Consider the following 25,949-nt stretch of genomic DNA (forward strand, 5'->3'; position numbering starts at 1 on the left):
TGTGTCACCTATACTCAAATAAATGAAAAAATGTTTAATAAAGTATGTGGTGTGAGTTGCATAAAGTATGGCACTAAATAAATGGTAATTCTAAGATTTCACAGAGGAGGAGACATTCTAACGTGGGGTCAAAGATAGGTAGAGTTCAACAGGCAAGGAGCTACCGTCTTTTGAGTCATGCCGGAAGAATTCACTCACCTGGATGACAGGTTCATGAACTCACCAGTGGTGCTAAAACTACCGTACATCTGAACAGCATTTTAACTTAAAACAGCATGTGCCCTCCATTTCGGTCACCATAATGCTACGGAGTTTGGTGGAGCTGACACCATTCCCATTTGAGATAGGAAAATGGTGGCCTAGAGAATTGTATGGACTCATCTCCTTTTACAGCAAGTTAATGACGGGGCCAGGACTAGTCCACAGGTGCCCTGACCAACAGCTGCTGTTCTTTCAGCCACACCGCGCTGCCTCTGTGGCATGTTAGTAGAAAAGTAACCTTCGTGACTTGCCCTCCCTCTCCAGGAAAGAGGTTCCCTGCAAAGATGGAGTGAAACATCCTATCTGAGGAAGAGCTAAGGGGTCGGAAATAAAAAATCGAAAATGAACAGAATTTCCTGAAAGTGGGCAACAATTTCTCATCAACTGTTTACTCTCCTGAGGCCTCAGAAAGGTAAGCTCTTTGGTTATCCCTCGAGAAGCACATGGAATCATGGGAAGTGCAAACCTTTGGACCTCCATCTTGATTCCCCATGACCTGAACAAATAACCAATTTGCTTTGATTTGGCTGTCCTCCACTCATTGAGGGAAAAGACAAACCATTAGACATCAAAGTCAGATTTAAGGACCCTTTTTGGACTGGGCAGATTCCCATTCACTGCACTGAGGCTCAGAAGGATTAGTTACTCAATACATGTTAATTGGACATCTACTCTGTGGTAGGCACTGTGTTCTATCTGATTTGGAGGCCAAAGTGGGGGCAGGAGATATGATACTATGACCAATGAGACTGCCCCTCAAGGAGCTATAATTAGGTAAACTGGTCCACAGTTCCTTCCCATAATCCTGAAATCCACAAAGCTCTAAAAACCAAAAGGCTTTTTTTTCATAACTAACTTGGTGGCAAAACCCTGAACTGATGTAAGATTATTTTACAATCTTCATCCACTTAGCATAAAATCTCAGTTTATTAGAGAAATACGAAGGTGCTTGATTATGAGGGTTTTCTCCAAACCCCACTGGGATGTTAGATAATATAATACATGCACTGTATTATCTTTCTAAAATAAAAAAAGAAATCTAGCCACCTGGGTGGCTCAGTCCATTGAGACTTCAGCTCAAGTCATGATCTCATAGTTCATGGGTTCGAGCCCCGCATGGGGCTCACGGCTGTCGGCCTATCAGTGCAGGGCCCACTTTGGATTCTCAGTCCCCCTCTCTCTGCTCCTCCATGACTCGTGCTCTGCCCCCCCCCAAATAAATATTAAAAAAAATCTAAATTTTCAAACACATCTGGCCCAAGGATTCAGATAAGGGATCGGGGACCTATATGAACAAAGCAGGATGTGGGTATTTTCCAGAAACCATGAGTAGGAGAAATCTATGGTAGGGAGTTCAAATGTGGCAGACAGCACTATGGACCCCTGAAAAGTGTCCCCCCCACCGTCTTTAAGTTGTGATAGAACAGAGCATTCTGATAAACAGAGACGAAGTGCAGGGAGGACAACGAAAGTGACAGCATCAAGGCAGCAAAACCCAAGACCATTTTGGCAAAAGGAGGGGGAATGGGAGACCAGGCCAAAGGCATCTTCGGAGCGCTTTCAAGGACAAAACTAAGGAGGCAACAGGGAGCCAATGAAGGTAAGGTTAGGCATTACAAGTCTTATTTAACAAATTCGGATTCAAGAGTCAGGTTGAAATGTACTTCCTAAGGTAAGAACTTTATTTTAGAATGCTTTTATATTTTAGAAATATTCTCAACAAGAAGTGGACAAAATTTCTCCCTAATTCACAAGGAATGACAAAATCCCACCATCGAGAGCTCTGTATGTTTCCTTTGTATTCTTTAGTCTAAACTTTGTTGGATTTATCAGGAGTCTTTACATGTGAAGCGTAGGCTGCACCTGCCTAAAGAACATTTCTGGGCCACTGTTTTGAATGATCCCTTCTGTGTTTCCTACTATCCCACGGTAACTCTGATATACTTTTTCCATTAACTCACACCCCCACCCCCACCTTGGAAATGGGGCTGAAACTCCTATTTTTTTTCTCCTGAAAGAAAACCCAGGCCGGTGTGGGCTTTAGCAGTACAGCAGCTGGGAAGAGGGTGCAAGAATGAAAGATTTCCACCCTGATCAGGTGGCCAACCCCGTCTTGTGGGTTGCTTGGGAAACACATTTAAAGGCCTCATTCTCCCGGATGGAAGGTTTAAGAGTTACAGAGAATGAGCCGGCTCTCTCCCCTGCTTCTCAGCTTTATGCAACAATTAAGCCTCTAGTCTCTTTTAGGCCTCCGGTGTAGAAGGCTCACCGAACTCTTCTGGAATGGAATATGTCTGGAACATTCGTGGACGGTAAAAATCCTAAGCCAGTTTGTCTTTCTTTATCAGCTTTAAGTTTTTAAAAAACTGCACAGTGCCACTTGGACAGATTAGCACGTCTTAAAGATGTACACATGCGCATGTGTCTTGGGATGCCCATGCCACGTTCTAGCTCAGAGCAGCTCAGGCCCTATTACAATGCATCTCGCTGTTCAAGGGCAGCTCACTTGGCAAAATGACTATGCCCCAGAAAAGTTTCATGTGAGTTTGAGCTGTGCAAATGTAATTGTATTTTAAAATGCCCGAGTCTCTATATTTAAGTGAGTTATATGTATAATAAGTCTTCTTTTAATCTTATAACTGCTCCCTAATTTGTCTGTTTTGAAATTCTGAATTCTAATGTACTGTTAACACATTTAACCAGCAGAGCTAACCCCAAAACAGCAGAGTTCCAAGTAGCCCGGAATTTTTCACATTGCTATACAATGATCCTTTACATTCAAAGTGACCATTCGCCAGTGTGGAATCTTAAGATGTTTGGGTTTATTGCCCAGCATATTTTATTTACTGGGTTTGAGTTCTCCACGTGGCTGCTGGTTCATCTGAATCAGGCTCCCCTCGGGTATTTAGTAAAATGCAGATTCAATTTGTATTGCTTTTCCAATCAAAGGTTCGCTCATCAAAAGGAAATTCAGGTTCCTGGGCCCTACCCGAACCTACCACATCAGAATCTCTGGGGGTAGGGCGCCGAGGTCTGCATTTCCCACAGCTTCACCAGGCCATTCTTCTGCACACCAAAGTAGGCTTAGAGCTGATACAGTGCTTACCTCTCTAATAACCAAACGGGTCAATGAGTGAAAGCACCCCAGTCCCAGTCTCGGATGAATCTAGATTGTCAGACACATCCTGTTTCAGAGGCCTGAGTCGTCACCGTCACCGTATTTGTTACAACACGATCTGACCTCTAAACCCAAATGGCTTTTTCTGCATTTCAATCTGCAATCTTCCCCATTCGCTTTCTTAATTAAAACCTGTTTTAAAGAAACAATCTACCGGAGCTCGAAGAGCACATTTTAAAAGGTGAAACCATGGGGCACACCGTCTGTGAGGGATGGTTCTCTTCACATTTCCATATTAGCTTTTAGTGGAATACACACACACACACACACACACACACACACACACACACACAGAGCGCCCTTCAACTTCCGGAACTGGCTGACAGGTACTCAGATACCAACAATCACCCGCCCTCCTTCCTTTGTTAATGCAGTCCCACCTAGCCACCCCCAGGCAGCTACGCTACAGAGCAGGTTCATAGCCACTGTTCTAGAATAGGAGTTCCTGCTCTTAAATGACATGGAAAATACCTTTTCCTCGCCCATGGGAAGTCTGACTCTTGGCTTTGAGCGTCTGCTCATCCATCAGAAATATTTAACAAAACACCGCTACCTGAAGCGCACAAAGTCACAGAGACCCTATAAATTGCCTTTCCAAGCCACCAAAGTGCAATCTTACCTCCCCTTTCCTCCTCGCCCCCCTCGCCTGTGTTTAAAAATAAAACCCAATTCTGCTGACAACTGGCTTTCTTGCCTCACCACGGGAAGTGGCCTGGGCGAGTTCTCACGTCACACGTTTAACAGAGGGCACCAAACGGGTGTCTCCAGGACACCTGCCCTTGGCCGGAGGGAGCCCCGGCTGGCCCCAGGGCTGCGAAGGAACTTCCCCGGCAGCCTTCGGGCCCGTGGGAGGTGGGAGGCACGTCTGGCGCCAGCTAGCGAGGGCTATTGAGCGGCCTGACTGTGGAATCCGTGGCCTAGGCAACCCCTGTCAGGCTTGGTCACTCGCGGCTCAGCTTGCACTCAGGCTTGTCAAAGGCATCCATCTTTAATCCTTTCCTCTCCCCTGACTTCTCTCTCCAACCCCATCTCTCCAAAAAATAAAATAAAATAAAAATTTAAAAAAGAAGAAGAAAAGGGAAAAACAACACCACAAACACGTGTGACCCCTTTGCCGTACTAAATATACATCAAAGAACCATCCTAAACTTCCAAACGCCCTTCCTGCTCTCTACATTGACTTACAATTGGAAAGTCATATAATTGAGAGTGAAAATATGACCCTACCTCTAGGGTTAGGCTTTTGGGATCAGCAGCTATGTGTGTGGATCCAAATGAGGCCCGTGTTGGTTTTTGTTTTTCTTTCCTTTTCTTTTCCCCAGATTTACTGAGGTATAAATGACAAAAGAAAGCGTATATATGTCAAGGATACGACATGATGATTTGCTGTAAAATGAGGCTTTGTGTCTCAAGAGTTCAGTGGTTTCCAGAGTGGATCGCACGCACCCTGGGGATGGATACAATAATTCACTGACGCACAGGAAGAAACTATTTGAACTCTCGTGTCCTATTTATTGTTTAGCTAAACTAGTAAGAAAGAAATGAAGCGTTACAAATATTCAATAAACAGACTGGCCCTGGCGCCCGCCCCTCCCTCCCGTGTGAATGTCAGATGACAAGGTCAGCTGTCTTGTGGGGGAGGAAAAGGCAAGATTGAAGCAGTAACCAGTAACCCGTTGATGGTGGGACCTCTGAGATGTGCCCAGATCGCATTATCTAGTTTTAACTAAACTGGTCGCTAACCAAATGGACAGGTGGTTTGGAAAGCATCCTGCGGAGAAACCGCAAATTGAAGATGATCCTAATAATGTAAGTAAGCAGAAGGGAGCCACAAGAAAATGGCACAGTTGACACTTGTCTCAGGATGAGCTTTTTGTCAGCTACCCGGTGAGACGGACATTAAAGAAACCAATGATGCCACGTTGTATGGTGACGGGCGGCAGCCACACTTGTGGTGAGCAGAGCATAACCTATAGAGATGCTGAATCACAATGTCGTACAGCAGGAAGTAGTGTAATATTGTGTGTTGACTATACACGAATTGAAACATTTCTAAAAATGACGCCAACGGTAACCTAATAGTATCTGATAAGTCAGCCAAAAACGGTTCAAAATTATCTAGCGGGCTATTTGAAATAAGGATTTATAGCCACTATGTTTAATGACAGATGTCATGCAAAGTGCATATTATCCTTTGAAGTTTCAGTTAGTGCTAGACTGAAGATAATAAAAATTGTTTCTCTTTAATCTAATTTTTGAATTTCCATGTTGGTATGTTTTACGAACGTATAAAACCTATAAATGAATAAATATACATGTTTTAGAAGTAAATATTCCACATGTCTTTCCCGATAGGAGTGCAGGACCACTTTGGAGAACAGTACTGACGGTCATAGAGTGTCAAGCTGTCGTCAGATTTCAGGTAAGATCAGGTGACCCCATCACCAGATGCCGAGAGAGAAAAGGACCTTAGCCGAAAGTTAACACTGCTACTTAGGAACACTTCCCAGACCAGAACACCAGGGGCCTAAAGAATGAGGTGACTTGCTCACCATCCCACTGCTAATTAGGGATAGAGCTGGGATTCTTCTGACTCTCAGTCCAGAGTCGCCTCTCTATACACGTACAGAAAAATACATAGGAGGAAGCCTGAGCAAACACTAGAAACTCAGACGATCGAAAACTGTCAGAGTAGAACCCGAAAGACGGTGGCCAGCAAGCCCCTGACACCTACCTAGGCCTTTTATACTTACAATAACTCCCGGGTAATAACCTCCGACGGTCACATTCTGGGTCCTGGTGGTTGCGGCAAGGCCCACTGTGAGAATTAACACCGACACGATAAGCAGGGTCACGGTGACGTAGATGGAGTTTCGTTTCCTTCGATTGAAGGCTCCTGAGGGCAAACAGAGAAACAAGTTGTTCATTTCAGCTGGAGAAGGGCATGGACTTCAAGGGAAAATCGCTGGGAAGGCCTTCCTTTCCTACCCCAACTGGTAGCTGGGGTTATCTCTGGGGAGTGGAATTATGGGGAAGGGATGGAGCTTCAGGGTTTTTTGGTTTTTTTGCAGTCATGAAGTGCCACGTTTACAAAGAAGATACATATTTCCAGTTTGAAAATGAACAAAAGAAGGAATCTTAGCCATTCCATAAAAACACACACACACAACAAATTTTTGTGCTTCTGGCATTCTATAAAAGATGTGTCGTAACCGCTTTGTACAGTGTTTTTTAAGGCCAAATTACAAGCCCTATGATAAATGGGAAGTGTACGTGTGGAGGCATTAAATGAAAATATTTTAAAGCCAAAATGCAACCAAGACGGGGGTTTTTTATAAGCTGGAGGTATGAAATTTCATTTTCAGTGTAAATATCACAGCCGAGCCAGGTACTGGGATTTTTTTTTCCATTTATTTCTGACATTTGCCACCTCATGTATAAACTTTAAAACGGTGTGTTGGCAAGATTTGTCACATAACAAATGTGTGTAATAAAGTAAGTGTTTGGAGGCCATTAGTCCACAACGATATGTATCGGGGGAGGCAGATGGGGAAGATTATAACTTACACACATTTAGGCTTATGTGAGGGTGACATAAATATAAATGACAGGAAACGCGTTCTCTTACTCAGTGATTATCAGACACGATAGCGCAAACCAGTATTTTTTTTTTTGAGAACGGGCTTATTAAGTCAGATAGAAAAATGGTATCTAGACTCGCTTTTGAATTTAATTTTCTTTTTCTTTAAAGGAATCCGGCACCGCTCTGCACTCCGCAGGCATTTTTCCCGTTCTCCAGCAAGGGAAAGGGGGGGGGGGTCTCAACAGGAACTACCAAGGTTGAGGTCTCACCTCTGGGTTCTGTGAAAACTAGCAAGTGGGGTCACTGGAAGGGGAGGGGTCCAGTTCTCTAGAGAGAAGGAGGAAGCAATGGGGAGCCTACGATGGGGTCACCCAGCCTTGCGGCTTGGCTGGCATTTAGGGGCCCAAAGAGGCCCCTAGGACCCGCTCCCAGGACCCCGCCGCTCCGGGAGGAAGCGGCACTTCAGCCCCAGAGCCGCGGCCGCCTTCGAAGCCGCCCAGACTGCACCCTGGGAGGGACAGGAGCAGGGGTGAAGGACGGGGAAGGGAGGCGAGCCGAGCGGCGAGACCCCGAGGCCAGGTGGGCAGACGGAAGGGCCGTGGCCGGGCCCGCGAATCCCCCAGCAGCCCGGCCTCTCGGCGGGGGGAGCGGGGGGCGGAGCGCGCCACCCCAGGTTCGCGCCCCCGTCCATCTTGTCTTCTCCCGAGCGGTCCGGGCCTAGGGCTCCAAGGGAGGTGGGCGGGGCCGGCGGTCTCCCCTGACGTCAGCCTGGAAAGTGAGCGACGTGACTCATCAGGGTCATTTCTAATGAGATCCCGCTCTAAGACTCTTTCCCATTGCGTTGCAGAAGGGGCTGAGCGTTTAGAGGCGCCCGGATCCCGCCCTGGGAAGAGAGGCCAGGAGAGTTGGGAGATGGAGGCCCCTCTCCAGTGGGGCCCGAGTCCAGCTCCACGGGGAAGAGCATAAAGGTCCACTGAGGACACCTGTGACATCAGGGCCCTTCGTGAGAGAGGGTTATTTGGGATGCAAATAGGCTGACTGGTGAAAACACCGAGAGCTGAGCTGCGGACTTGGCGGGGGGCGGGGGGAGGGGAGGCGGCGAGGAGGGCAGGATTTATTTCCTGCTCGGCCTGTCTGGGTCTCGAGGGGTTCCTTAAATGAGGATCCAAAGCAGGGTCCTTGAGTCTGTTTGTTGACAGATGCTTCTGAGTGAACGGAAGGGCTCTAACATAAATCTACCTCCCTCGCCTTCCATTCCGTCTGCCTTCTCCTTGTCACTTGCCCCCTCTGAGCCCTCCCCTGCCTCAAATTAGTAAAACACAGTGAGGAAACATCTGAAGCCGCCGGGGGTATCTTTATGACACACGAAAGTGTCTCAACACCTCACACGGAAAACATAACTTCAGAGACTAAATTGGGGGAGTGTGTGTATGGTCCTTCTAATTCTTTTGGTATCCCTCGCCTGCCCTCTCCTTCCTTGCCAAGTGGCTTTAAATCCTGTTCACAGTTCTCGGGTCTCCTTCGCAAATATCACTCTAGCTCTTAAAAGCACACGAGCCAGGTCAGAAAAGTGACTCAGCAAACCACATTGTGTCATTTGCAAATCTATTTTTTTTTCTCCTGCTTGAGAACCTGAATTGAAAATCCAGTCAGTTGGGAAACCCAGGCAAAGATCCTACAGATTTCTAGGGGCCTTGCCTCCAAATAGGATTTGTTTTGAAAATTCCCAAGAAAACTCTCTCATCACTAGGTTGAATATCTGGTCTCTGTCCGACCCCCCCCCCCCCGCAAGTTACCCCCTACGTCACACTATAAGAACTATAATTGTGGAAGATGAAATTATTTCTAATTGTACTTGGGGAGTTGACCGTCATAAGGAACTGTGGGGTGAGTGCTTTTGAAAAGTGAAGAATCACTTCTCCATTTATCTGTAGGGTCAGTTTGACTTAAAAGTCACATCTACTTAGAGCAAGACACACCTGTTCCCTGAACGTGTGGTCTAGGCTACTAAAGGGTAAACTGTGTCCATTTAGGACATATTCCTGGTGGCTGTTTCATTTTAGAAGGAAGCCCTATTCTTATTAGGGTACAGTTTGGGGCCTGCATTAGACGTCCCCATGAACACAGGGAACAGCTGATTCTGATTTTGTTTTGTTAATCAACATATCAAAAAACTTCAGATGCCAGGAGGTGCTTAAATAAAGCAGGAGGTACCAGAAAACAGTGTCCATCACAGTGGTTGATACCTAGAGAGGAGTCGATACTTGTTGAATAAACCAGAGGCAACACATCAGAATGTCTTCCCTTCTAATGAAAAAGACGTGCGGGGAATTGTGTGAATAAATATAAGCTGTGTTCATAGAACTGATTTTTTAAATTAGGGCACACGTGAGGGGTCCCCAGAACTAAAAGCCTCTGGTCAACTGGTGTCACAAAACCCCAGGGTCTCTCACTAGCCCATGGGCTTGGTGCCCAGTAGATTTCTGTTTGAACAACAGCCACCCCTGCAACCAAGAGCAGTGGGAGAGTCTGAAATCCCCGTCATGGGCATAGCCTGCCCCCCTTCCGCCCCCAGCAGCTGCATTGCTACTGCGGCCCTCCCTCTCTGCAGTGCCCCACCTCCACCCCAGATTCGTGACAACCAGGATCCTCAGCTCTAGAAGCGCCCAATTATTTGCTGTCTCCACCCTTCCAGACACAGCTTGGATTCCCCCCCTGGTCAGAGCCCCCACCTGCACTGCGGTCTTGGGATCTGAGTTCCTCCCTTCCTCTAAAACCTGCTCAAAACCAAGCTCCTCCGAAAGTTTTTCTTACCAAGCTCAGGCTATTCTAATTGCTCATTATTTCATGTCCTGGAATTCCTATATGCCTTACTCAATAAATGTATCAGGGGTGACTGACACCATAACCCTTGTAAGTTGGGGGTCTGGCACCCAAGCTATATGAAAATCCAGATCCAGGACTGTGTATCCGACAGGAAGGAAGATGTGGGTGGCCAGAAGTTGGGATGACTGCCTCTGCTTACTCATGTTTTACCTGCACATGCTCTTGATCACCCCCCTTGATTATAGGGTGTGTAATCGCTATGGGGGCGCAGCAAGGAGCAGGGGCCCAGTATCCTGTCCTATACACTATGTTGTTGACGACTGATTAATTTGGAGGGCTCATCTTTTGAACCAGTAAGGATTTGCTTACCTGAGTCAGCTTTGCCACATAGGGAGGGTCCCAGGAAGTCCCAGCCTTGCACATCGGAGGAAACAGGTGGCTGCCCCCCCTCCCAAGAGCTTCAAGGCTGCCAATTTCCCAAACATTTCCTTACCGGCTGACACCCTGCGTCCTCCCCCCCAACCCACCTCCCCTCCCCCCGCCTCTGGCAGTTCTTTGACCAGAGACTTCCCAGGCCACGGGTGAATTACAAAGGTGTTATTTAGGAGAGGAGTGCCCCGCTGCAGTGGAGGTGCCTTAGCGCCTGGGGGCGGTGTTGCCAAAAGGGAGAAAGGGGTTGCTGGGAGGGGATGCTGGAGCGCAGGAGTCAAATTACCATCTTCTTATTGCCAAGCGCCTGCTCAGTTCCAAGCCTTGTACTAACCGTTCATCCCCAGGCAGCCAACACACGTAGAGTGCAGGCACCTTGGTGCAGTGTGTGTCTTAAATTTTACTGTTTGCGCTGTGGTTGTGCCATGCCTGCAGAGGGAATCCCCTCAGAAATGCTGCCCCTCGGGGGCTGAAACACTACCTCCCACCTCCACTTCCCCTCCCCTCCCCCCCCACCCCGCCCCGTTCCCTGCTAGGGAAGGTGGCGTTGCCAGAGCTGAGTTAAGTGGGAGTAGCTCCTAAATAGCCTAGACGCTGATTCAGGCCTGCGTTGTGCGGGACTCGAGCCAGGGAACTCCGGGGAGACTCCCCTGTCCAAACTGGAAACCCAGGGTTACCACTCGACTCAGGAATTTGCTAGTGCCCTGGGTCTGCGGACTTCACAAAGCGGGATGCGTGGAGCAGGCTCGCGCGTCTATGAAGGCTCTAGGATTCTTTTCCCGCAGTGTCGAGTCTGGGCTGGGTGAATCCCACTCAGCTTCTTGTTGCGCAGACCTTTCGGGAAACGCCAAGATTGGCCGAGGGCCCCTGGGAGCCCAGGAAAGAACTTTCTTCATCTTCTTCCCCAACCCACAGAGCCGTTTTAAGCCCCGGGCCCCTAACCTGCCCACTCCCCCCCCCCCCCAGGCGGACGGCCAGACGCGGAGGCTGGCTTTGCAGGTGGCTGTGGTCCGCAGAGAACAGGGGCGCTGCGGGCCCTCTCACTCTTTCCCCCCACCCCCCACAGCCCTCCCTGGCGCAACAGTCTGGCGTCGGGGAGCAGGGGGCAGCCCTGGCGCCACAGCTGGCCAAGGTGAGGAGTGCATTCTGTGTGCGTGCGCGTGCGTGCGTGTGTGTGTGTGTGTGTGTGTGTGTGTTCACGCGCGCATGTTAGACAACTGGGGGGAGTCTGGTACCGCTGGGTTCTGGATTCGGACTCAAGTCCTTGGCCTCATTTGAACCACGTTGCAAATGACTACACCCTTAGAAATAAAGAGCAAATTCTCATACAGAATATGCAAAACCATTGAAAATACAAATCTTCCCACCATCTAGGAGATGACACTTTCTGGGGCCCCTCCGGGGAACGAATTCCGCGGAGACCCGGTCTTTTGCAGGCAGAAAGGAGCTCCCATAGAGGGTTCAACCTGCTCCTCGCCCCCTCCTTTTGAGATGTTCCCGCAAATTCCTCCGAGAAGACCTGAGCAGCTTGGATGGCAGGAATTCGGGACGGAGGAAATTTGCAGAATGTAAAGTATGTTGGCAAGAGATAATTCGATTTGGTTAAAGTGTGTCCGAGGCGAATTTTAAGATTAGGTGGGATCATGGTTTGACAATCCCCTCCCGCTCTCCTGGGCTCCAAATGAATTTCTCCGCCCAGTGAAATCATAGGGCTTGGGAAGGTGCCTAACAGCTGAGGGGGGACTGGGTTTGTGTTTTGTTTGTAACTAGCAAAGAGCAGCTACGAGGGGCAGCCAAGTTGGTGCCTGATTTGATGAGCTGTTCCCCAGATTTGATGAGGAAAAGTGTTGAACATAATCAGGCTAGTGGGTCTCCCCCTCCCCCCTCCATTCCACCCCGGGAGGGAAAGAGCTACTTCAGAAGATGCGCTGGCTCGCGCTCGCTCTTTCTCGCGCTCTCACTCGTCTGCCCCCCCAACCTTTTTTTTTTCTACACTCACGCACATTCCGTGCATTTGGAGCAGAATAGGAATCAAATTCAAGGAATGCTGATCCTGCCGCTGCGGACATCAGGGCTGGGCTGTCTTGAGTGATTCCTTAGGAATTCCCCTCCTGCCAACCCCCGTCCTTTCTCCCCCCCCCACTGCCCATCCCCCAGGGTTGCGCAAACCCCCCCACCAGCGAGGTGCAAGTCTGCCCCCCCCCCCACTGCAGCTTCTGAATTTCTGGGCAGCTTGGAGAGAGTTGGGAGGGGGCGAGGACTTTGCTATTCTTAATTGTCGTTTAGTCGCGAGCTCTTAGAAGTGACGGGGACTTTGCAAAGAGGGAGCGTCAAATGGAAAGCGAAGGCGCAGGTTGCAGGGAAGTGTTTGGATCTCCAGACAGCTGGAATTTACCACCAGCTGCAAGTCTGTCAGCACACGCACACAAACACGCACACGCCCGCACTCCGGGGCCGGGATACTCCGACGCAAGCTTGGCGCTCGGGTCTCCGCGAGTCGCCCCCGCTCCCGCTGGGCCGCTCCCCTGGGGCTCCGATCGGCGACCCAGACACAGGGGAGCTAGGACCCCCTACCCAGCCCCGCTTCCCGCTCCCCGGCTCCCGGGGGAGGCCGGGGCGCTCGGAGTCCGGAGGGCAGCGCACTCACCCCAAGCTGCCGCCGCCCCTAAGAAGGGCGACTGGACTTACCCATGGAATCGGGCAGGGACATGTCGCTGGACCGCTGCTGAGTCAGGGACTGATGCATGGTGAAAGCTGCCCTGTGGCCCCGGCCCCTGAAGCTGCTTCTCGCGCCCCCGGCTCAGGGCGCCCCGCAGAGCATCCTACTCCGCGGCTGCCGCTCCCCGTCCCTCCAAGAGCAGAGAGAGACTGCCTCCGGTAGCGAGCTGCAGCCCAAGTGCCGCCTCCCCCTCCCTTCCCCTCTTCTCCCTCCCTCGTCTTCTGCCTCCCTCTGCTCCGGGAGGCAGCAGCATTGGCGGTCCAAGCGGCGGCGTGCGCTTGCGCAAGACCCCCCCACCCCTCCCCCTCGGCCCCCCCATCCTAGTTATCCACCTCCCAGCCTCCCAAGCCAGACAGGGAGCCGTTTTAGCCCCTTGGGGCCAGGGCTGCGCAGAGAAAGAGGTGGGGGGAGGCTACAGCCTGGGGCCAACCGGCCTCCTCTGTAGTTTGGAGAGAGGGTCTTGGGCAAGCATCCTGTTCTAGGATTTATAACTGGGGAGGGGGCAGAGTCAGAGGTTCAGAGCTGATGAATACACACACACACACACACACACACACACACACACACACATTTGTGCAGGTTTGGTCTTAGTGCTTCCAGAATGACATAATGGAGCTGGAGATGATCCAGAGAAGGGCCACTCTACAATCAAGGGGTGGGGGAGGGTAGAGGGGGCTGCCATGTGAAGATAGATTAAACAAACGCAGACTCTTTAGTCTAGAAAGATGAAGGCTGGGAAGGGATGTGACCAGAGTGTATAAAATTATGCAGAGATGGAGAGAGGGAACACAGCCTTATTCACCAGATCTGAGAATTCTAGAACCAACAGCCCCCTACAAGCCTGAAGGAGATTCAGCTAAAGCAAATATGACTCCGCATCAGCACCACCCCGGTTTCGGCTTTGGTTAAGATGCTTTTATGTCGATGATCTCATTTTCTCATCACAGCAGCCATGCAAAACAGGAAGAGGAAACATCAACACTCCCATTTTACAGATGAAGAAACTGCATCTCAGAGAAGGGACGAAAATTTCCCGCAGCCACTCGGCCAGTAAGTGGCAGAGGTGGGATCTGAACCTAGATCTGTTGGATTCCCAGGTTAGTACTCTTCCTACCAAGGCAGCTGAGAAGAACTATTACTCTATATGGGATATTGGAAACCTAAGGAACTCATTAACCCCAAGAAGTGCAACAGATGAAAACACAAGGAGCTTTGGAAAGACTGAGCAAACCATGCCAGCCAGAATCCACAAGGGACTCCTAAAGGAAACTGAGGGCCAAGTGTGAATGTCCCTGAGCTTGGAGGATAGCAAAGTCCTTCCCAACCCGTCCTTCCGGACCCCACTAGACTCCAGTTACGATGGTGTCAGCCCAGAGGGCAGCTTTGCATCCTCCAAACAGCAGCGGAACAGAATGAGGCCTGGAAGGTGAGGAAGATGTTAACAGTGGCAAGTAGGCCTTGGGGGCCTGGCATCCTATGGAATTTACCCATTTACCTGTGTGAAGGTATCCATTCTGTCCCCGCGAGAGCTCCCAGGTCCTGATCCCCAGGTCTCCTTCCAGCCGCCTTCCGGATGGTTGTGGTGACACTCTTTCCAGGTCGTCCCGCCAAAAAAAAATCCATAAATACACAAATAAAGATATAATCAAGTACAAAACTCTTCCCAAGAGTTGATGGGATGAAGAAGAGAGCTTGGTTCTTCCCAGCTCTGGCTTGCTCATCCACTGTGAGGCTTCCTTTCCTTATCCACGAAATGGAACCAAGGGCCCTGGCCCTTTCCCGTCTTCCAAAGGAAGAAAAGACATGTCCTGAAGGTTAAAAAGGAAGCCCTTTGTAAAGAACTTGGGCACCCCAGGGGCCAGGCTGAATGCCCTGTTAGGTATTATTAGCAGCCTTACGCTATAGATGTGGTTTAGTAATGTGTGATATATGTCCCAGATAGAGAGACAAGAGGCTCACGGGTGTAGAAGTGTGTGCCTTAAGCACGCTTGGTTTATGTGTCAATCTCCGTAGGCTCTACAAAGGCAGAGAGAAGAGAAGCCCTGTATTTATACTCTTGCCATGTTTGTCCTCAGGTGTGTTTACCTACCTCTCCTCACCCCCTTGGCTCTAAAGATCCATACATTTGATGTGAAGAGCTCCTGCAACGAGCATTGATTTCTCGGGAGTACTTCATAGCTAACTGATTTTGTTTCCGTGAGAGTAGCCTTGAAGAAAAGCAGGTTTGTTTATACAGGCTGGAAAAGATGGCTTTGCACATTCTCTAGAGATTTCGGCCCCCCTATGGCTACCACACAGCTAGAGATCCCTAAAGAAACCAAATAAAAACTTGTTACCTTGCTGCTTTCTATGGACAGAGGCCTTTTCACTTTAACGCACTGCCCATCAATTGCCCTTTATCATCAAAGCCATAAACGAGTGAGGTACCCTTAAGGGGCGGGGCTTGCTTTATGCAACATCTGTATTCCGGAAGCCTGTGTGAAAATCAAAAGCTATTTTAAAAAGTACTAGAGGAGGTTGGCTACTTAAAAGAACTTGCACACTGTACATTTCCTTCATACTGTCTCTTGGGGTACCTTATGGGACTTGGAACACAGCGGGCTCTCAGTCAAGTTAAAGATGACTTTGAGCCCAGTAGCAGTGACAATAGCAGCCGCCCGCAGCAGCTCAGAGAGCAGTAGCGGTCTTGTCCCCAGAGATGGTGTGCTTATTTGGACAGAGGATCTGGGATAAGGGGAGGGACTAGAATGGGAGCTTGGAAAAGAAACAAAGCAACCCACATTTCGACCAAGCCTGGCTCAAAGACCCCCTTTCCTCCAAAAACAAAAAAGTTTATTTTACTCAGAATGAGCTGGACAATGAAAGCAAGAGGCAATTTTTCTTGGGCTTCATCCTGATTTTTCTCATGTCAAAACACATGTAGATTTTATACAGTAATAGGCTCCCCAGAAAATTTACCAATAGGAAAGCCACCTAGGTCTGTCGTGGCAGCGAAGGCTACTATAAAACCGCTTGGTTAACTTCTGATAAAAAAAGAAATTATTAAAATGGTTTAAAATAAATCCTTTTCATTGCAACTTAATCAAGCATACAGCGTTGCCCTAGGCGGCAGACTGTTTCGTAGCAGGAGGAAACATTTGCCAATGGGGCTGCAGCCTGCTTCTCTCCATCTTCTTCAAACCAATGATGAGAATGCTCCCCAGAGGCCTCTGGACCACTAGAAAAATGCCAGATGGTGCTACGTCTCTCACACATTCACCCTGGGAATAGCCATGTTACTCTGTCACCTCCTTATTTTGATGATCAGTTTGACTAAATTACTGTAGAGCCTTCCTGATTCCAAAGGTGGGAAATGTGAACTAGAGGAATCACGTCCTCATGGATACGTACACATAAATGTATTCATACATATTTGGAATGGTGGCCACACAAGTATTCACAAATGCACACATTTGTGACATATATACATCCCAGCGATTCTCTCTCCACCCTGGTTATCACCACCCAGCACTCAGTTCCCAGACTTGAGTTGACTAAGCGTAGAAAGGAGCTTCAGAATAATGGAGAACCTCAAAGAGTCCAAACGTCCCTAATTGAGGATGGAGTTGTAACCACCAGACTACCTTACGTCATTGTCTAAGGTATTGGCATTCAACCCTTTGAATCTTCACTGAGGAGAACCATGGTCGATAGTGTGATTTCACCCATGAAGCTTGACTGGTTCCCATTGTCAGCTGGTCATTTTCTTTGGGCACCAAGGAAATCACCACACCACCAGGGAACAACGCTGGTACTTGTCTTTACTTGGCCGTTGATTTCTCCCTACCCTGGTGACCAAACACTAGAATTACCAAACACTAAAAGTGTTTTTCAATACCAGTAAGAACATTTTGATAACATGATTTTAAATGAATGGAATAACACTTATTCACCATTCCCGGTTATCAGATACTTCACAGATTTCCAGTTTTTTAACATTTATAAATAACACAATGAACTAAATATTTCCATCTTTATTACTGTAAGATATAATGTTGTAATAGAATCATTGGTTCAAAAGTTTCACATATATATTTTCTTTTTTAAATTGATTTAATTTTTAATTGTTTTATGTTTATTTTTTTAAGTTTATGTATTTATTTTGAGAGAGAGAGAAAGCAAGTGTGTGCGAGGGAGTGGGGATAGGGGCAGAGAAAGAAAGGAGAGAGAATCCCAAGCAGGCTCTGCACTGTTGGGGCAGAGCCCTACATGGGGCTCGATCCCACAACCCTGGGATCACAACCTGATCCTAAATCAAGAGTCAGACTCTCAACCGACCGAGCCACCCAGGAACCCCTCTTTAAAATTTTTATCACATATATATTTTCTAACAAAACACTTCTAGCAGCATGCATACAGTAAGGTGCATGGGTCTTAAGTATACCTAGCAATAAATGGTCACATATAGCCCCCACCCAGATCAAGATGATGAACCTTTCCAACATCTTAGATGGCTCCCTTGAACCCCTTTCATGGCCAATAACCCTCCTAGAAGTAACCACTATCCTGATTTTTATCATCAAGTCTGAATATTTTCAGGCTTTATTACATACAGCCAAATTGTCCTCCAAAATATTTGTAGCAAAGTTCCTTCCCAACATCAGCACACGCCAGGATCCTCACAGTCTCTTGGGTTTACCTTGCAAAGGAGATGTTTTAGCACATGAGACACATCAGGTTGCAGCCAGTGAGGGGAAGGGCCAGTCAGGAAGCAGGATCAGAGGTCAGCTGGACACTATGTATCTGGTGGGAAGTATAGATCTAGGAGCCAGAGGCCGAGAGCAGTCCCAGTAGGCAGGCCACGCTGCATCACGGTCCACGGGAACCTGAGAAACCTCCAACTGCTTAGTTGTTTTCATTGTTGTGGTCATTATTGTTCTCTGTTGCACATACCCCAAAGCCTTTTTTCGGAGCTTTCAAAATTTCTGTAATGATCATTTCGTTATGCCTGGTACATAGTAGGGACTTAAATACTGTTGAACAGGTGGCACTTTTCATATGTTGCTTTTTTTCTGCTTACTGGAATAAAACATGACACTGTAAAAATTCTCTAAACTGCAGAGGTACACAATGCAGCAAATTACCCTCTCCCACGCAATTCTACTCCCCAGAGATGACAATTTACGGGTTGAAATGCATTTTTCCTGACTTTTTTACTCCATGCATACTTTTATTTTTGTTTGTTTTGAGAATGAAATGCTCCTTTTTGAAAGTGTATGTTTCAATACAAACCAAATGTGTTTTGTTAAGCTTTGTAAGTTGCATTTAGTAGCCTTCAAATACACCGCATCAAAGTCCATCTTCAATCAATCAAACCCAACAGTAGCTCATTCTTGCACAATAACACTCCCCTTAACTTATATTACGACACCTACCTAGCTCTTATGGGCAAGGAATGGAAATTACAACTCATTTTTGATCACCAGTAGAATTCTTTGAAAATGAACACAGAGAAATACTTTTGATTTCAAAGCACATTGTTTGGAAACATTAACAAAAACATCCAAATGCTACAGGTATATATATATACCTGCTTCTAGTAAGTTCTTGATAGGAAAGTTCAGAGAAGCATCTGTTTCTTACTATAGAAAGGAGGATTTCTTTCTAAGATCAAAGTCTGTTTTTCTACAGAATTTCACACTTTCCTAATTTGAAGGCATAAAACAGCAACAGAGAACAATCATGCGTGCATCAATGAAAACACTAGGGAACTCTTGATATTCAAAAAGGCTAAAAAATGCTTTTTTTGAATTTTAGAATAAATTTAACAGTGGCTAATATTTACCAAATTTTAAGGTTAGAGCAAAACCTGTCAATAAGTAAGTATAATTACCACATTTTATATATATATTTTTTTAACATTTATTCATTTTTTTTGAGAGAGAAAGAGACAGAGCATGAGCGGGGGAGGTGCAGAGAAAGAGAGAGGGAGACACAGAATCTGAAGCAGGCCCCAAGCCTCCAGCTGTCAGTACAGAGCCCGATGCAGGACCCGAACCCACAAACCGTGAGTTCATGACCTGAGCCGAAGGCAGATGCCCAACCAACTGAGCCACCCAGGCGCCCTATAATTACCATATTTTATACAGTAAACTATTTATTGAAGGAAAATCCATACAGAAAAATTCACCACATATATTTCTTTTCATGGGGGGGAGGGTGGGAAGGGCAGGGGATGAGACGAGTGGGTTAGGGGATCATTCGGTGGGTCTCACAGTTTGAATGTCTGGTTTACCGGCCCGAGGTGGCGGTTGGTGGGGAGAGCGGAATAGCATTCAGTTAAGGAGTAACTGCCCCGTTTCCTTCCTCTCATTAATTACAGAGCTGAGTACATCCTTTCCCTGTATCCCCATCAAAAAGTATCCATTAAACACCTAATTAGATATGGCATCGTCGCAGGCGGCGCTGTGTGTGTCTGACTGTTCGGTTCAGGTTTGGACCGAAGAGGATTTCTGTGTTCAGTATTTTCTGGGAATCAATAGATTTGCTCCCAGTTCAAACTGCTCCACAGAGCCTTTCAAATGTTTACACTCTGTGACCCAGTAATTCCACTTCTGGGAATCTGTGCTAAGGAAAGAGAAATCCGGACTAAGATTTATGTGCAAGGATGTCCATGGCAATGTTATTTATAAGAAGGAAAAAAATTGGTAACAACCTGAAAGGTCCCAAAGTAGGGGTATGATGAAGTAGATGATACCACAGCCAAAAGGTGTATATGTTGTATAGCTATTAAAATTGTGTTTTCAAATATTAGGGACATAGAAATATCTGTAATGATGAGTGAAAAAGTAGGCTGTATAGTTTGATCTCAATTTTGTTTGAAATTGCATATATATGTAGTGAAAACTGACCAGAAGGAAAAACCATAAAGATATTTACTGTAGTTAATGATGGGGTAGTGGAATTACTTTTCTGTACCTTCTAAATACATTCAGTTAGCAAATATTATTATTTTTTAATGTTTATTTATTTTTGAAGGAGAGAGAGAGACACACACACACACAGAGTGTGATCAGGGGAGGAACAGAGAGAGAGGGAGACACAGAATCTGAAGCAGGCTCCAGGCTCTGAGCTGTCAGCACAGAGCCTGACTCAGGACTCGAACACACAAACAGTGAGATCACGACCTGAGCCGAAGTTGGACGCTTAACGAGCTGAGCCACTCAGGTGCCCCAATGAGCATGTATTATTAAGGATAGTCCCACAAACACTCCAAATTCTATCTTTTTAAAATGTTTATTTATTTTGAGAGAGAGAAAGAGAGAGCACGAGTGGGGGAGGGGCAGAGAGTGAAGGAGACAGAGAGTCCCAAACAGGCTCAGCACTATCAGCGCAGGCTCGAATTCACCAACCTCGAGATCATGACCTTAGCTGACATCTAGAGTTGGATGCTCAATCGACTAAGCCACCCGGGCGCCCCTCTAACTTGTATTTTAGAAACAAATTAAACATGTGAATGCTTCCTAAATTGCCCTCTGTCCTCCCTGTAGCATGAGCTTCAGGCTGCTCAGGATGCACTTGCTTTGGTTCCCTCTGTCTCTGTCTCTCTATCTCTGTCTGTCTGTCTGTCTGTCTCTGTCTCTGTCTCTCTCTCTCTCTCTCTCTCTCTCTCACACACACACACACACACACACACACACACACACACGCTGCTCTGCTTACGTTCTTTCTTGTCTGAGTGCAAGCTTCAGGCAACGTGTCACCTCTTTCAAGGGAATTTGTCCTCCTCTTTCCTTGTGTGATTAAAGCTTGCTGGTGCTGGCAGGTTGGGTAAGTACTCTGTCTGGTCCAGCTATTTCCATGCCCCTGAAATCACACCGGTAGGGGGCTGTCTACTCTGTGGATTGCCTGAAAAGAACAGCTTCTCTGAGACACTGACCTGTCTGGGAAGATAAAAGAAACTCAGCCTGGGGTTGGGGGGGGGGGGATGTGGAATCTGAGGGAAAGACAAAATAGAGAGAGAGAGAGAGAGAGAGAGAGATACAATGAGCATCTTTGTTTATTAGGTTGGATTCCTTTGGTAAGGTTGCGTTTTAGTGTCTTCGTGTTTAGAGGAAACACAGCTTCGGGTTCAGCCGGAGCTGTAAGAAGTTCTGTTGAAGATGAAAAGCACCGAACTCCAGCCCCTCCCAGGAGCCCGGAATCCTGCAATCGCGAGGAAGGCTGTCCAAGAAAGCCTGCCGTCCTGTAGCAAACAGCCAACAACTGCAGGCATGAAATATGTGCCTCAATTTCAATCACAGAAGTGTATAAACTAAAAAGTGAAAGTCTCTCCCTTCCCAATCTCACTCTTAAGAGGTAACATCTTAAAATTCTGGTGTGTATTTTCCCAGACTTTCCCATTTTTCCTATGCATGTACACGCACCCACAAGTACACATGCACAGTTACACACACAGGTAGTGAACAAAAGCGGAACCAAACTATAACTCTTATTTTGCAACTTACTTAATAAAAAAAACAACCCAGTTCTATTTCTCAGGCATGTTTCCATGTCAGTATACATAGATTTACCTCATTTTTTCCCAGCAGCTGCCTAACATTCCATCGCGTGAATGTCTTAGGCTTATTTAACCAACCCCCCATGGCTGAACATTTAATTTAGTTCCAGTTTTTCATAGTTACAAGCAATACTGCAGTAAACATCCCCGTACATATACCATGGAATCAATTTCAGGGAAAATCTTCTTCCCATCAGCTGTGCATTACCTAACCATTTGCAATTAGTTTCCTGGGCTCTGGAGAACAGTCTTTAATGGCTATGCCAAATGTTCTGTAGCGTCCCGAACGGTCCAAGGCATCCTTTCCAATTAAGTTGCAGTCTGCCACACTCTGCATTCTCAACGACATTCTGCGTGGAGGACAGGGCACTGTCTTACATTACTGATACAGTGTTACAACATTCCAGCTTAACGCAAATGGCCGGGACTTGAATGAGCCCCTTCCTGAAGAGAGTGGGAGGCCGGAGACAGCCGGTACACATTACCACCACCAAGGGCAGCCCAACCCAAGGAAAAAAATACATGACATGCCATCCTCCACTGGCTTCCAGCCTCTCTCCACCATTTCTGGCAGAAGGGCCACCTAGAGATAAGGCACTTTATTTGCCACCTACTGGCTTGAGGGAAAGAAAATAGGGAACACAAATACTAACGTCCAAATAGAAGGAGACCAGGCTGGTCTCTGCAGCTCTCATCCCTGCCCCGCAATCTCCCTCCTCTTTTCCAAGCGTTCATCATTCCACCATGACTTCTGGCTTTCCTTTTTTCTTCCTTGCTTTCTTTCAGACAGAGAAAGAGAGAGGGAGAGAATCTCTAGCAAGCTCCACGCCCAGCTGCGAGACTTGATCTGACGACCCTGAGATCGTGACCTGAACCGAAATCAAGAGTTGGACGCTTAACCAACTGAGACACCCGGGTGCCCCTGAAGGCTTTTTCTTTGACGCAGTTTTGGGGGTGACCTCAACCATCTCCCCCATTCCCCATCAAAGCACATCTCTTTCTAGAATTCTCGGTTGCCAAGAGTCATTTGTGTCAGCGTGACAGAGAGTGCTTAAGGCTTCGCATCAGGAGACCATTTTCTAGCCCTACGCCTTGGACCAAATCAATTAACATCTCAGAGACTCCATTTTGACAGCTGCAAAATGGGGATAATAAGAGTATCTTCTTCACAGGGCTGATGTACGGAAACGTGCTCTGTGATCGTAAAAGGTGCCATTATTATTTATGGATTCTTTCTTCCAGATAAGCCAGTTTTATTTTGTTTTTATGTGAACAGGGGATTTCTGGAGACGACAGTGTTTTAACCAGTGGGGACTCTATTTTGAGGTGGGAAAGCCCTTCTAGACTTCAAATCCACAGATGTAGGGGGTTGCTGGCTCTATGAAGGCTAAAGACTGACCAGAACCCTCTGGGCAAAAATGTCAGAAAGGTCCCGGTTACCCGTTTGCGTCTTCAGGGGAGAGGAAGATGGATTGGGAAGGATGAGGCAGCGTGGATTTCTGAGGAGCCGTCCTCCCTCGGGAGATGTGTTCTAGCAACTGTTTGGTGTATTTTTAAAGGTCAGAGAGGCTTTGGCTCTATAGGTTGGAGTGGCTGTGACACCTGATTAATGTCTGTGCAGTACTTTCCAGAATGAAATTTAATCAGCAGAATGATTGCAGCAAGCAGCTGCCTGGAGGAAAATGATCCTGTTCTAATGGTGGCTGGTTTGATGTGTTGGCATTGTAGTGGGGCACGTACATTATTAGTCCGGCCCAGGGGCCCCAATGGGGACACTGGATGAACTAGTCAGGGAGTGCAGCAAACACCAGCAGCCCCTCTATGGCTCCTGTGTGGGGACATCGCTGTCAGACTGTCAGCTTCTCCCCACCCCAAGGACCTTTACTGTCAGCCTCCCTCTCACTGCCAGGGTCTTTCTGGTCAGTCTGCTCCCTTAACCCCCCTCGTATCGTGATTACTCGGCCCGGAGTCCCTCAGATCCATCATTCTTAGCTGCCCCTCCCCGGCTTCAAGGCCTTCACTGACAACCTCCTCCAACACACTCACACTGACGCACAAGCACCTCCCTCCCCTTCCTCTTCCCCCTCCCCCGCCAGGTGTTCTCAAGGCTTCAATGGAATGAAAAATGGCCTCTCCTCACAAAATGACTGGAGTCCCCTGGTCTAATTAACCCTTCTTGGCCTACTTTTCCATCAGAAGCACAGCGGTTATTATACCGGCCTGCAAAAATTCTGTATCAGTATTACATTCTCTAACAGGTAAGGAAATCAGAGCCCAAAGTGGCCGCCATGGTCAAATGACCCGATGTGCTTTACACCCATGCTGACGGGGCCCCGCCTCCCTCCACAGGCTGTGTGGTGTGAGATGTTTTCCCCGTGGTAGAGACAGGCTGAGTGAGCCAGGCACAACTTCTTGTGGATCTTTGTTCCCTAGTTTGAAACTCCTCTGGAGTGTACCCTAGCATCACCCTGGGGATCCGACCCAGGACAAGAGCAGCGCTTGGAATTACGGAAGCCCTTGCTTACATTGGAAAGGGTAACCTTTCAGGACCAAGAAGATCCAAATGGACCAGCAACCCTCTCTAAGCTCAGACAGAGAGAGGGCTGAACTGTCTCTTCTGGGTAGGCAACTGAGAGTAGAGAGCTTCGTGACTCCCAGGCCTTGATGGAGGAGCAAGAAATGGGTAACAAAAGAGGTCTAGGGAGAAGCAATGGGGAAAATACAGCCACTCTCAGCGCCCCCTCCCTGCCACCATGTTTGGGGTAGAAAGCTGCCCTCACTGGGGTGACTGGGTAGCTCAGTTGGTTAAGCGTCCAACTCTTGATTGTGGCTTAGGTCCTGATCCCATGGTTTGTGAATTTGAGCCCCGCATCAGGCTCTGTGCTGGCAGTGTGAAACCTGCTTAGGATTCTCTCTCTCCCCTTTTCTCTCTGTCCCTCCCCCACTCTCTCTCTTTCCCTCTCTCTCTTTCTCCTTCAAATAAATAAACATTTAAAAATTGTTTTTTAAAAGCTGCCCTCATTGTAGGTCAGTGCACCTGCCAGCCTGTCTCTTCTGTCTCTTGGCCCTGAGAAAGGATTTCCCTGGCAGAACAGTGTGCAGGGTGGGCAGTGGACATTCCCGTGTGTGCAGCTGATTAAATGAGAGAGGGACAGAGAAACAATTATCTCAAAGAAAAAAAGGGGGAGGCCAAATAAATTAAGCAAGGATTTCTGCATTAAAAAAAAAAAACACTCCTAGGCTTTGCTTAAGGGGCCACCGAGGGGCCCCACGTATGAAATGAATCTGGGATCCAGGATAAACATAACACTGCCTAGTGTTCCTGGCCATTGTATTTGGGGATGTCTGGAGGTGGAGTTGGACCAGAGCGGGCAGAGATGGTATCCAAAGTTAGAAGACACTTTGAATAGCACAGAACAGACCATCGTTGAATACTTGCTATGCACCAGATGCTAGCAATAATTAAAATTCAGATCACAATTAAGTGGGGGAGCGAGATTTGGAAAGAAAGAAAGAAAGAAAGAAAGAAAGAAAGAAAGAAAGAAAGAAAGAAAGAAAGAGAGAGAGAGAGAGAGAGAGAGAGAGAGAGAGAGAGAGAGAAAGAAAGAAAGAAAGAAAGAAAGAAAGAGAGAAGGAGGGAGGGAGGAAGGGAGGAAGGAAGGAGAGAGAAAGAGAGAAAGAAAGGAGAGAGAAAGAGAGAGAGAAAGAAAAAAAGGAAAGAGAGAGAGAAAGAAAGAGAAGGAAAGAAAGACACACAAAAAAAGAAAAAAAAAAGATTATTTCAGCACAGAAAACTAAATGCAATGGTAAAAGTGTATGGTGGATACCGAGAAATGATTGAGAAGCGGTTCCTAACCCAGGCAACAGAGATGTGGGAAGTGGCACCTGACTTAAGTTTTACAATATTGACTCCTTCATCCATTCTCTATGATCTAAGGCCCATGAGGTCAGGGACTTGTTTTGTTCATGGTTGTAGGTGCAATGCCTAGAACAGTACCTGCAATATGGTAGCTCAATAGTCATTGAATAAATGAATATATGCCTACTATGTGCCAAGCACTGTGCTAAGCGCTTGGGAGACTTGGAAGAGGGGTTATGAAAAGGGAAGAATCAAGGAAGGTTTCTAGGTTTCTGGCTTGAAGAGGAGGATTCTGTTATTTTTTCTTTAAACTTTTGGTGGAAGTCACCAGTGAAGCTTTCTGGTCCTGGGCTTTGGTGGGAATTTTGACCACTGATACTATGTTTTTGCTTGTACATGTCTTTTCAGACTTTCTATTTCCCCTTCGGTCAGTGTTGGCAACTTGTGTCTTACTAGAAATTTCTCCATTTCATCTGGTGTGTCTAATTTGTTGACATACAGTTATTTATAACATTTCTTTAAAAAAAAACTCTATAAGGTTGATGGTAATGTCCC

The 25,949-nt window shown here is 47.2% G+C and overlaps 1 protein-coding gene across 2 annotated transcripts in view; it reads right to left on the reverse strand.

Moving 5' to 3' along the window:
• The window catches only part of TMEM255A (transmembrane protein 255A), a 54,741-nt gene extending 41,579 nt beyond the window's left edge, over positions 1 to 13,162 (reverse strand). For both annotated transcript variants that reach the window (XM_029929925.1, XM_029929924.1), the window contains exons 1-2: positions 12,966 to 13,162; positions 6,193 to 6,335 (exon numbers count right to left, since the gene is read on the reverse strand). In XM_029929925.1, the coding sequence (XP_029785785.1) occupies positions 6,193 to 6,335; positions 12,966 to 13,023 (201 nt within the window). In that variant the 5' untranslated portion in view covers positions 13,024 to 13,162. The remainder of the gene's footprint in view (positions 1 to 6,192; positions 6,336 to 12,965) is intronic.
• Between the last annotated feature and the right edge of the window lie 12,787 nt (positions 13,163 to 25,949).

The sequence above is a fragment of the Suricata suricatta genome, chromosome X (assembly GCF_006229205.1).
Source record: "Suricata suricatta isolate VVHF042 chromosome X, meerkat_22Aug2017_6uvM2_HiC, whole genome shotgun sequence".
Classification (NCBI taxonomy): domain Eukaryota; kingdom Metazoa; phylum Chordata; class Mammalia; order Carnivora; family Herpestidae; genus Suricata; species Suricata suricatta.